The sequence below is a fragment of the Myxocyprinus asiaticus genome, chromosome 16 (genome assembly GCF_019703515.2).
Source record: "Myxocyprinus asiaticus isolate MX2 ecotype Aquarium Trade chromosome 16, UBuf_Myxa_2, whole genome shotgun sequence".
Taxonomy (NCBI): Eukaryota; Metazoa; Chordata; class Actinopteri; order Cypriniformes; family Catostomidae; genus Myxocyprinus; species Myxocyprinus asiaticus.
In genome coordinates this window covers 6,833,027-6,846,604 of record NC_059359.1, presented here as the reverse complement: position 1 = coordinate 6,846,604, position 13,578 = coordinate 6,833,027, and the positions used below count along the sequence as shown (strand labels likewise).

Genomic DNA, 13,578 nt, shown 5'->3' with positions numbered 1-13,578 from the left:
TTGACCAGAACGGCTCACATGATGACAAAAAAAACCCTTTTCATTTTGGTGGCATTGGCCAAAAGTTGTTGAGCAGGGGGGGTGTCGCTGTCATTTCCTGCATATCGCTGCCCCCTTCGGTATATCGCGTCACTGTTTTGTGGCCCGTTCTGCATAACACGGCAGCCCATTTCAGCTTATCACAGCCCATTCGGCCCTGTTTCATGGCCGGCCCATCGGGAAAAGTCCCGGTTCTCCTGATGGCCAGTCCACCACTGGGTGAGATAACAGACATTGCTGCTGCAATGCAGTGATGCCTATCTAGGCTTATCATCATGCCTGTCTGCCATTGCGGACCATTGTGATGTCAAGGTGAGAGAAAAACAGTGCTGACAGCTGCCAGCTTCTGTAGACTGGTCATTTACAGGCAGAAAACACCAGCATGACTGGTCACCAGAATATGTTGACCAGAATTATAGCCAACATGTTATTTTACAGCTCTATTCTCTTATGGTACATTAACATTTGTCTCAGTTGTATCTGTTTTATTCAACAAAGTTGATACTTTAATGAAACATAACTGAAAACTTAACAAAGTCTCCTGAGCTGAAAGAGCAACATCTGAGCAATAAAATGTTCATCTGGTATGTGTTTTGCTTATCATATCCACAAGTGACTTGCATGTAAATTACTGCTACATCATTGGCAAACAGTCAATGGCAGCACATCTATGCCAGCGGTGCCAGCAGTCTGCTGTGGTGTTGCTAGATGACGCATTTCTGCATTCACACCCTCAGTCACATGACCAACTGAAGGCAGAGCTGTGAAATAACAGTCCTCATTCAGAAGTCTGTGTGAATTCTTGAAATCAGACTTTATCCAAAGACATTCTCTTACAAGCACAAAGGACATCCCTTTTTCGGGAAATGAATGTGGGCACTTTGTGAACAATGAAACAAGACAATTAAAATTGTAATTATATTTTATCATATGTAGCCCAGACTGATCCAGTGCTGGGTGGTTACAGATTACATTTAATCTGGATAAGGTAATCAGATTACAAAAATTAAGTACTTGTAATTAGATTAATTACATTTTAAAATATTTATAATCAGATTACAGTTACATTTTTATGGATTACATGTTTACATATTAATCAGGCAAAGGCAGTAATGGCTTAAAAAATATACATGAATGCACTTTTGCTTTTGTGATAACTTTTGAGATAACTTGAGACTGTTTTTGTGACGTTGATTCACAAATATAACTGGTCTGATCTTTTACACAAATGGATGGAATTTGTAATGCTATAATTGTCCGACTAAGAACATTTTAAAGTGCTTTTTTTATTTTACTCAGAAACAGACAAATATCAAGTAACCACACACAAAAAATCATATCAATTCTCATATTTAGCAAATGCATTTAAGCAAAATTGTCAGAATAGTACATGCTTATCCTACTCAAATGCATGTGACATCATATGAACAAGAATTAGGTTAGAGGTAATCCAAAAAATTAGATTAGATTACATTTAAAATGTAATCCAAGAGATTACTTTACTGATTACAATTTTAGTAATGGAATTTGTAATCAGTACCAGATTACAATTCAGAAGTAATCTACCTGAGCACTGATCTGATAACACTGTGAATTCGGCAACAGTAGGTCAAAATATCTGCTGCAAAATCGGCCTGTGCTGACTGAAATTCGAAATTCGAATTCAATGCAAACTAACCAGCTAAATCTTGATCCCTTGTTCTGTAGAGAATATGTAGACTTGTGCTAATATGATATGGTTTTGAACAGGATTCTGGTATGATTACCGTCTCTCTGTCTTTCAGGTCTTATTGTGTACCTGGGTATGATGGTGGGTGCCTTCGTATGGGGAGGTCTGGCTGACAGAATCGGGCGTAGACAGACTCTTCTCATCTCTCTCTCCATCAACAGTGTATTTGCTTTCTTCTCCTCCTTTGTCCAAGGATACAGCTCCTTCCTGTTCTGTCGCCTGCTCTCCGGCGTGGGGTAAATGCTTGAATGACCCTCTTAAATATCAAACAAGAAGACTACTATAAAAATTAGCATTTAGGTGTCATCCTCTTGTTTCTATGTTTAAATTTAAAGCTGAAGTGTATAATTTCTTTGACACTGTAACCAGCATGACCCAATGGAGAAAAATGGGAAAAATATTAACTGTTTTAAACAGGTTTCCTGAACACTCCCCCCAAACTCATGCCATCGGTTGAGGCAGGGTTTCCCAAGTGGGGTTTACAGGGATGCTGAATTAAATTAAATAAACCTTCATGATTTAATAACATGAATGTAAAATAGGTTGCAATTGGTAATAAAAAAAATAACAATATCATTTTTTATGGTTATGCTTTTTAAAGGGATAATCCAACCAAAAATGAAAATGATCTAATCATTTACTCACCCCCATGCCATCCCAGATGTGTATGACTTTCTTTATTCTGTTGAACACAAAGAAAGATTTTTAGAAGAAAATCTCAGCTCTGTTGGTCCATACAATGCAAGTGAATGGTGGCCAGAACTTTGAAGGTCCAAAAAGCATATAAAGGCAGCATAAAAGTAATCCATACAACTCCAGTGGTTTAATACATATCTTCAGAAGTGATATGATAGATGTGGATGAGAAAAAGTTCAATATTTATGTCCTTTTTTTACTATAAATCTCCAGTTTCACTTTCACTTCCACATTCACTTTTTGTTTTTGGCGATTCACATTCTTTATGCATATCGCCATTTACTGGGCAGGGAGAATTAATAGTAAAAAAGGGCTGTTTCTCACCCACACCTATCATATTGCTTCTAAAGATATGGATTTAACCACTGGAATCATATAGATTACTTTTATGCTGCATTTATTTGCTTTTTGGACCTTCAAAGTTCTTTCCATCATTCACTTGCATTGTACGAAGCTACTGAGCTGAAATGTTCTTCTAAAAATCTTTATTTGTGTTCTGCACAAGAACGAAAGTCATACACATCTGAGATAGCATAAGGGTAAGTAAATAACGAGAGAATTTTACATTTTGGTGAACTATCCCTTTAAATAAATATTTGAGGTCGGTGGGATTCAGCTGACAAAAATGCTTGGGAACCACTTGGTGTTTACACTTTTCAAAATAAATTGTTTATCTGGCTATTTTAACAAAAATGTATTGTCAACATAAAAGTACATCACCTTACATTAGATATTTTATGCCCCTAATTCTCTCTGTGCCATAGGATTGGTGGTTCGATTCCCATCGTGTTCTCATATTACTCTGAGTTTCTTGCTCAGGAGAAGCGTGGTGAGCACTTGAGCTGGCTCTGCATGTTCTGGATGTTTGGAGGCATCTACGCTGCAGCCATGGCCTGGGCCATCATTCCCCACTATGGTAAACATCATGCTTTTATTGTTGGGTGTAGTTTCAGTGGTTACCTGATCTGGGCTGGTAGCTGAAAGGTTGTAGATCCAAACCCCACAAGGGATGATTCATGAACTATCACCATTATGTCCCTGAGCAAGACATTTAACCTCTGGTTACTCCAGTGGGACTAAACCTGTAACTTAAGATGGAAAGATGTTCAGTACACAGTCTTGTCCCTTTGTCTTTTTGTCCAATTTTCAAATACTTTTTGTTTAAAATCAAAGTTTGTAATGTTGTAATTCACTTCGGAGCTGGTTGGTTTGGTTCATGGCTTAGGGTGCTTTCATAAAGTACTTCATGAAATCCCTATGAAAAAAATGAATGGGAAAAATACTTCTGGAATCAAGACAGCTGAAAAAGTAGGCGTGCATTGTTGCACTCTATGGTCTTTAGTTTACGTCATGGCCATGAAATTTGGTTTGCTATTTGCTAGTGCTAGTCTGTGGCAGGTAGAACTAGTTCTATCAGGAAGACTCGCAGACTTGAGTCAAGTTTGAAATGACATTTATTTGATGAATATGAAACAGGAATGTAATGTCTCTCTTTGGTGTAAGCCCCGTCTGGCGGTTTGAAGAAGTTGTACTCAGAACCATCAGATCCTGCCGGAGATAGGAGCCTACTCCTGCGCAAGACGGAACTCAACTTTTGGCGGTGGGGTGGTGGAGGTTGCCTTGTTGGCACACTGAAACAGCAATGTGATAGATTGTAAGCAGACTTATAAAGCGATGGCTGACACATGATTGGCTAGGAGTTACCTAGCTAATGGTGCGATGATGTACAGCTGCGAAACTTCCCTCTAGAACTATGCTGTGCTTACATTTCTAGAAAGCATTTTTTTTTCATTCATATTTTTGGTCCGTTTTCCTGGAAGAAAAGGACTAATAGACATGGACTAAAAGCAACATAATTCTTTGACAAATTTGAACACAATTTAAAGTGTTATAATCCTTCAAGGTATCATATTGGTAAATATACTTCATTAAGTGCAAGTTTCATCTCTGTTGACTAACTGTTCAGAACAAAAGCGTTCCTGTTCTAAAATTTTTTAGACACAGCACACTGCATATAAATCTGGCTCTACACTAGCTGATTTTTCCAATGATTTTCAGGTGTTAGCTTCATTAACATAATCACCGGCCAGACAGAGGGAGACAGAGCGCCCATTAGCATCTCTCAGCAGGAGGTGTTAATCACTTAACCGTTGAAGTTGGCTTCAAACACTGAAAAAACACATCTGGTCTGTTTGAAAAAAATCATTCTGTCACTGAGAAGAACTGACAAGATGACAAGCTGACCGGAATTGTTTTTTTTTTTTATCATACTCAGCTGCATATCACAAACACTGATTAAAATCCATAGTGATTCTGTCATTTTGCAGAAATAATACAAAAGCAACTAATGTCGGATAAAAATAACCTTGACTGACTTTTTACAGCTTTGGTGCATTTTATAATATAATCTTGTGAAAGCCTACCAAACCATGAAGAAAATGCAACATTGTAACTATTTTAGCCTCTGTTTCAAGCTAGCTACATGTCTATAAACGCCCCAAATCACTCTATTGCAATTGCAATTTTACTCATGTTGTTATTTTGGCGAGCTCGACGTGACAGGGGTCAGAGAGAGATAGTTGCGGTGAGTCATTATGTGTGTCACCCCTCCAACATTTTTAATCGGCAAGTGTGTCATACTTCTGACTGAAGAGAGTGAGATCTCAGCAAAACAGTCTGCATGTGTGACACCCTCAGCCAAAACATGTTGTTTTGAGTCTGCTAGTGTAGAGCCAACTTAAAAGAACGCATGTGTCTTTAGATGTGCTTTTAAAAGTAGACATACTTTTTTTATCTGAAGCTGTGTCTAACAATTGTGGTGCTCCTATTCCTGAAAAAAACAGCTAGCCGTGGTCAAACGGTCAAAGATGTCCGACTAGCACACATTTACTTAGAAAAAACAATGGATAAAGAGCACAGATGGACACCAAAACACTTTCATTGTGAACTGCCTTTAATATATGCCTCTTCCTGTTAACCAGGCTGGAGCTTCCAGATGGGATCAGCCTACCAGTTTCATAGTTGGCGAGTGTTTGTGCTAGTGTGTGCGTTCCCCTCCGTCGCTGCTATCGTGGCGCTAACCACCATGCCAGAGAGCCCACGCTTCTACCTTGAGGTTAGTGACTTCCCACAATCTTGTTTGCCTGAGCTTTTGTCTCTGTTATGGGTCCTGCTGTATGTAGAATAGATGAAAGTGCAATATAAGCTAGTAAACCAGAACTGATTCTACTGCAATGTGTGTTTTAACAGAACGGGAAACATGATGAAGCCTGGATGATTCTGAAACAAGTCCATGATACCAACATGAGGGCAAAGGGCTACCCAGAGAGGGTCTTCTCGGTGAGTAACACTGATTTTTACAGATTTCAACAGACAATCCTTCAGTGAGAACAATAACGTTAGAACAGTTATTAATAGTGATCTGTGGGAGTTTTAATTTTTTCTTTATGAATAAGAAATTATTATGCAGTCATGCTAATGGGTTTCAATTTGTCTGGCCAAATTGGGAATCAAAGTGTCTTTCATACATTTAAATGAACACGGTTAATTAAGTTATTTAGATATAAATTATGCAAACATGTTTTATTTGAATTTAAACACAGTTACATAGTTATGGTTCTGGATTGCGATTACTTAATACAGCTGTCATTTTTATTTTAAAGTAACTGTTTAATATAAGCAATAATGCACTTTAGGCCACAAAACTGACTCCTGGTGCATATCAGTTATGTATCAAGGCACATTCTCAAAAATGTTGTGGAATCCACAGGTCACCACCATTAAGACGGTGAAACAGATGGATGAGTTGGTTGACATGGGTGGAGAGGCCACAGTCTGGCACCAGCGCTGGAGGATCAAGCTCACCAACCTCTTCCATCAGGTACTGTACAATGAACACAGACTTGAAGGAAAAGTGAACATTTTGTCATCATTTACTCATCCCCCATTTTTTCCAACCCTTTACTGTTTTTTTAGTTTTTTTTATTACAAAAGGAGATATTAGGTAGAATTATAGAGCTTCTGTTTTCCATACAATTAAAGTGATTTTAAATTACTCCCAAGCTCTAAAAAAGACACATAGCTTTCTACAATAGCTTTCTGTGAGGAGCAAGCCTTATTTTAAGTAGTGTTCTGAGAAAGTTTCCCCCCCCCCACCATTGCTCTTAAATCTCATTTGTGATTGGATTTTGAAATGCAACATGTCACGATCAATTAAATGAAACTTGAGAAGAACCAATAGCGTTGACGGCAAACCTGTTGTGACAGGTCCAAAGGTGCCATTTTTTAATCTAATGAGAATGAGATTTATGAGCTCCGGTGAAAGTGAATATTATCAATAAATAACTGCTCAGTCTGTTCCTCACACAAAGCTATCATATGACTGTAGAAGACCTGGAATATGGCGCACAAGTCATTTAGACAAATTTTGGGTGCTTTTTTGTTGCATATGAAATGAATAACAATGCACTTACCACATTGCAAAATCCTGAATAGGTGTTGATTTTTAAACGTTGATATTATTTGTAAAAGTGGCAATACATATGTTAATGTGTTGATAGTAGTGGCATAGTAACCATGGTGATTTTTGACTGACACATTTTTGTAGCTTAGTTTCCATAAAAAAAACTACCAAGCTACTGGACTGGAAAGTGAACCTTTTTTGCTGTAGGTACACCCACAGCACCATCAGTAAGACTGAAGTACCCATTCATCGACACAAAACCAAAGCTGTATACCAAAGACTATATAATTTAACATTATCATTAATGTTGATTATTATTAATGACAATAAACAATTATATTTCAGGTATTTTTTTATTTATAATGTCCATTTGCCTACATTGTCTCTTAGCTAATGCTGTTAATTATACAGAGGACCTTCTAGCTTGGTACTTTACGAAATATAAATTTTACGAATTATATTTTATAATTAGATTTTCATAATTTTGGTAACATTTGAGCTTTTTAAAAATGTACAAATTGCATGTATTCCATCAATAAATATGATGTCTTGTTTTATATTGCATACATGTTTTATTCCATGTTTATTGTTTACATGCATAATTTGTATTAACATTGATATGTATAACAAGAGCTAAAATGGTACTCTTTCTTTAAGACTACTGGCAGCAGTTCAGCCAATGAGCGCATTTTAACGAGAGAGATCACGCACGGATCCTTTAGCGCATCCGTGCTATGTTTGATTAGAATAAAATGTTTTTGGTTATTGTTTTTGATCAACAAACTGTAAAGAACAGAAAGGTTATTAAAAGAGACATTATTCAATGACAAATTAATTGCGTGGATCTCATCTTTGGACTCATGTTACCCGGAACGAGTCAAACCAAACTTATATTACGATGCGTCTCAGGTCATCCGATCACATGTGGTCAGGTGAGACAAATGGCTGTTTACAATTGGTCACTTAAATGCGTCCCCTGTGACCACTTGTGTTCGGATTTGGAGGGGAGGGTCTCTGTTTCATGATGTCAAACATCAATCACTATGTCAGTGTGATACTGCATGATAATAAAGAGCAACAAAGTCAGAAAAGACAAAGAAAACGTGAAAAAAATGGCGTGCTGTAACTCCCAGATGCAGTTGAAATGTAATTTAAGAACAAACGCAACATGTCAAGCAGAATTATCCGTTATTTTAGTGGATTACCTGAATTAAAGGAGCTTCAGCTGTGTTGATATCAGACACACTAAAGAAGATCCGTAAAGCTCTTGTGATTGTGTATGTATCTGCTTATTAAAATTTTCAGATCGGACGGTTATTTCCTTTTAAAGCCGCTTGTAACTGGCAAACTTTAAACTCTTGTTTTAGCGCAGCAGTTGATTGACAGGTGAGGGGCGGTGCTTCGCTGCTTCCAGGATGCATACAGGACAAATTAGTGTTTACACCTCAAATGCGATCTGGTGACATGCGTCTTTGAACACATTCATATGTGTTTTTTGTTATCCGATCACAAAACTTTTTAGACCCCATTTAGACCTGTATTTAGGGCTGACCACATGTGATCGTATCACTGAAACACATCTTAATGCCAGGTGGAAATGGGGTCTTACTCTCAACATGTAGTAAAAAGATCTTGGTGCCAAATTTCACATAGAGTAAAAGACTGATATCGGGACTATTCAAATAAAATTTGCAATCTCGCTATTAATTGGAAAATTTATATTTTTTACCCATTCCTAATTTTATTATTTTTATTTGAAGCCATGCTTGTGATTTTGTTAGGTTCAACATAGCAAAATTCAATTCTCTACCACCGGTTGGGAATCACTGCATTAGAGTATGTTTGTATAGTACATTGAACTCAAGGATAATCCTGTTTCCCATTATAAGTTTCTTTTAGGTTGCATTTACCAAATTGTATTCTTGGGTTCCCAGGTGTGGCGAAACTTCCTGACAGTCTTTAATCCGGAGTACAGGAGGATCACCTACATGATGATGGCCGTGTGGTTTTCCATGTCCTTCAGGTAAGCACTAAAAACGTTCTCCCAAATCATTTACTCACCCTCATATGACCAGGGTTCCCATGGTCCTTAAAAAGTCTTAAAATGTCTTAAATTCAGTTTTCTAAATTGAAGGTCATAAATAGTCTTAAATATCTAAAATGGCATAACAAAAGTCTTAATTATCATTTAAAGAGGTCTATAATTTTAGGACGGAAAGACAGAAATCGCAATATGGCCTAATGTGATTATTATTAAACTTAAAAACACTACGATTCGATTAAATAAATGCATGCGCTGCATGCTTCAAAGTGATCGCTGATGGCTACTACTGGTAACGAATGTGTGCTTTAAGGTGTTTATATTCTAATATGTTGTCAATGATTGCAAGAGTGCATTTTTTATTATCCCTTATCTATTTGAATGAGCAGCTGGAATCAGTGTAGCACAGACATTTCAAAATAAGAGTCCCCAGGCTTGTTAATAGTTAAAAGTCCCAATGCATCTGGTATTTAATTTAATTTGGCCCACCCTGTCACAGAAAATAAAGCCTTTTACATTCCATATAGGCTATCAGTTTTAAAAACTATTGGCAGATAAAAACTTTATTGCATTTCTTTCTAAACTATTTCAAATAATTCTAACTACTTTTAAATTATTAGCATATCAGCACAATCCAATATCGGTCGACCTCTAATTTGTATGTATTGATATATTGGTACATAAACCGATTTTAATGTAATATATGGGAAACATGTCTTGAGTATTTAAAACTTGCAGATACCCTGTTTTTGTTGATAAGCAGAAGGCCTTGCTGAATATGTGCCCCAGTCTGTTAAAATAAAAGAATCTGTGATCCATGATTTATTTTGAGATTGTGTGGGTTTGTTGTGGTATGGACATACAGTATAAATGTGATTTGTTCAGGTCTGAAAAAAGGTCTTAAAAAGTTTTAAATTTGACTTTAAAAACTGCAGCAACCCCGATGACTTTCTTTGTCCATGGTACACAAAAGGATAGAGAGAATGACTGCCCCTGTCACCATTCACTTTCATTGAATGGAAAAAAGATGCAATGAAACTGAATGGTGACTGAGACTAACGTTCTGACTAACATTTGTGCAGCTGCTTATGTTGGAAGTAGACAGCAAGGCAGCTCACTAGATTTTGAAACATAACGATAATGATTTGTGCTTTTACATGTTTTTTTTAAATGTCTCCTCTGTCTGCTTCCCAGCTACTATGGTTTGACTGTTTGGTTCCCTGACATGATCAAATACCTGCAGAAGCAAGAGTACTCCTCACGCACAAAGATCTTCATTAAAGAGAAAGTGGAGCACGTGACCTTTAACTTTACGCTAGAGAACCAGATCCACCGGAATGGAGAGTACTTTAACAACAAGTAAGCACTATTCAGAAAAAGTATGCATCATTAAGGCAAAATAGTCTCATGAATGAAATTTATAATATTCTAACATGGGCTGGAATGAAGAGTGACATTGTAAAGCATATTTATCTGATATTTGTTGTCAAATAAATCATTACATTACACAGTAATTTGATTATAAACTGTGGAAACTGTGATGTGGCAAATGATTATCACAGTCACTTGAAAAGAGAAAAGTGTCATTTGATAGCGATTAAATGCCTGATAACGTTAGTGAACAAAACTGCTTATAACGTCTCATAACACACTCACTATGATGCTGTGCAGTCTTTATTTACTGCCACCTTTACTAAGACCTGAATCAATTCCTAAATGAGTTAATGTCAAGTTATTTAGCTTATTAGCTTAATTTTACATTGGAACAAATGTAGGTGTCCTTGCTGATATTATACATGTTCATTTGGGAATGAGGGCTGACACAGTTTAATCCATCCATTTAATCCAAAGATTTTTTAAAGAGAAAGAAAAACAAACTGTGTGTTTCCTCTCTAGGTACCTTGTGTTACTATTACAAATGGCCCAGAAACAACTTTTTTGGGATAATTTCTATAAAATTCCACTTAAAACTGCTCAAACACACATTACTCCCGTAGACTCTCGTTGGAAAAAGCTAGCTCTTGTCAAAGAAATGGCGCACAACAAGTTGCTAAAATTGGATTTGTCAGAAATGCTTTTAGGGCAGAGCTTAGTGAAGGGTTAATTGAAGGCTAAATTGCATGTACTCTTAGTCATGGGCGCCTGCAGTGTTTCATCTGAGGGTATGCTAAAAACACAGTGAAACGTGACGCAGTTGTCAAAAGACATTCATCTAGCGAATGTTTACATGGAAAACAATTGAAAAACAGTGCAAGCGTACGCAAAAACATGTTTGGTTTGAACAGCCCCTTGTTCACATGACACAGCACTAGCTGAAGTTTCTCAAAGTTACCTCTCAAAAAGACAGCCTTTTGTTTCAGTTGATTGTAGGTAAATTTACACTGTATCCAGCGCTGTTTGTTCTCTGTATTCATACATATCCCGATACTGTTTTACTGTGTGAGAAACCGCTCCAAATGATTCATTGAGAGAGCGCACTGAACGAATTGTACTGAATCACGAATCGATTAAGACCATTTTGAAAGCGCATTTAGCCAATTCACTGAAAAGAACCGACTCAAAGGAATTATTAATTCGCAAATTGGGCATTGCTAGTTCTTTTAAACAGCCAACAGAAATACAGGACACACTTTATTACTGATGAAATATTCTGAGAGGAAACGTTTCTCAGGTCAGTCGGAGCGCTCATGGTACGCACAGTGCGTACGGCCGTACAGCTGCAGGGGCCACAGCTCTTAGTGGAAAAATACAATCCCAGAATGCATTGCAATGAGTAAAAAATTAATCCAAGCTGGTGGACCAGTTGAGAGAAATGTGGATTATAATATTTATTAGAGCTGTCAATCGATTAAAATTTTAATAAAATTAATTACATATCGAATTAATCGCATATATAAATATTTGCTAAGAAAGCCCTTCAAATAACAATAATTCAATATATGATTAAATAATTATATTAAAATAATTGCAAATAATATACATATCTATATATATATCTATATATATATCTATATATATATCTATATATATATATATATATATATATATATATATATATATATATAATTAAATAATATTCAGATAATTAAAATGCATTGCATTTACTGTGGCAGATGAGTTAAGCATTGATAAGACAATACAAAAAGTGGCTTTAGAATTCAATATATTGTTTATTTGCATATTATTGAACATGAGCCTATAATTGGCAATTTAATTTGTCAATCAGTCCGAAATTTATTATAAGAGCTTTTCTTAGGAGAAGTCAGTGTACACCTCCATCAGACAGATGCTTTTAAAAAAAAAAAAAAAAAAAAAAAATACTTATAAAGATATACAGTTTACAGAACAGAAACATAAGAAACATACAACGCCAAGGGAAAAATTACATGCGGAGAGAAAGAATACAAAATAAATATGCAAAGAGAAAAGCACACATAAATGGATGACGATGTACTATAATGTAATTCAATAATTTAAATTGAAAGGGTTCTTGAAAAAAATTATTTCTTCATAAATCATGGCTACTTTTGAATGGCTGTCTATGGGGAAACATGCTTTTTGCCATCGGGTGGTGTAGTTCTAGCATCTACCAGCAGGGACTAACATGGACCTGCTAACCAGCCAATTCATGACCCCCAAGAACATATCCTCGGATGTTTCACAATGTCGTGGACTCATTCTACGTCACCATCCACTGCCAAAGTTCGATTCCAATCCTCAAGAACGCAAGTAGCGAGAACGCAAGTAGCGAGAATGCAGGCAATTACCCGGATGTGTCCTTGATTTCGAGGATGCATTGGATGGTGTCTTGTGGGCAAGAACTCTGTACTACGATGGCAGACGAAGGACATTTATCACTTTGTTTTGTTTTCTCCTTAAGAGTTTATCACTGTAAGCTCGTGAAAGTCTGACGGCTCGTGAGAGTCCTTATACTCAGTCAACATTTGTTATTTTTTGGGGTATCATTTTAATATAGTAATAAACACATGAAGAAAACGAGTGTTTACAGAATTTATTCTTTGAACGAGTACCTAGTCCTTCAAAACCTCACTGGTGTGATGATATTAATGCTGTCACTGGTATGACAATGCCAGTAGTCCTTCCACTGGATTCAAATGTGCTGTGACGGTTATTTATGCAACATAATATCGCAGCACATCTTAAAGCTCGCAATAGATGCGTTCTACGTCCTCCTGTCCTTCCGAATTCGTTCTTCCAAGGTAGCTTGGCGAGACTGGTCTTCATAAGAACACAAGTCCATTCTTTGCGTTTTTAGAATTGAGAAACACCCCCCGTGTTGTTCTGTCTGCTGAAGGGTTGGTTTGTTCTCTGTTTAAGCTGTGCATTGCCTATACAGCTGAGGTTTCGCTTACTGCCCCCTGGAGAAAACAGGTAGTACTTCAAGCTTGAATTGCTCAGGAATATTCCTTATTGCGGTCCGGGGACATGATTAATTGCGTTAATTTCTTAACGTGTTATTTTTTATATAATTAATCGCACTGAATTAACGTGTTAAATCGACAGCCCTGATATTTAAATATTTTATTCAGTACTGTAAGTTACAGATAAAAAGAAATTCCGTCTGATTAAAAATGCACTATTTTACCCATG

At 36.7% G+C, this 13,578-nt stretch overlaps 1 protein-coding gene across 1 annotated transcript in view; it reads left to right on the top strand.

Moving 5' to 3' along the window:
• sv2a (synaptic vesicle glycoprotein 2A) overlaps nucleotides 1-13,578 on the top strand; it is a 63,596-nt gene that overhangs the window by 36,683 nt on the left and 13,335 nt on the right. Inside the window, exons 3-9 of the mRNA XM_051720057.1 lie at nucleotides 1,824-2,004; nucleotides 3,229-3,380; nucleotides 5,446-5,579; nucleotides 5,714-5,803; nucleotides 6,234-6,344; nucleotides 8,861-8,949; nucleotides 10,162-10,326. Coding sequence (XP_051576017.1) covers nucleotides 1,824-2,004; nucleotides 3,229-3,380; nucleotides 5,446-5,579; nucleotides 5,714-5,803; nucleotides 6,234-6,344; nucleotides 8,861-8,949; nucleotides 10,162-10,326 — 922 coding nt within the window. The remainder of the gene's footprint in view (nucleotides 1-1,823; nucleotides 2,005-3,228; nucleotides 3,381-5,445; nucleotides 5,580-5,713; nucleotides 5,804-6,233; nucleotides 6,345-8,860; nucleotides 8,950-10,161; nucleotides 10,327-13,578) is intronic.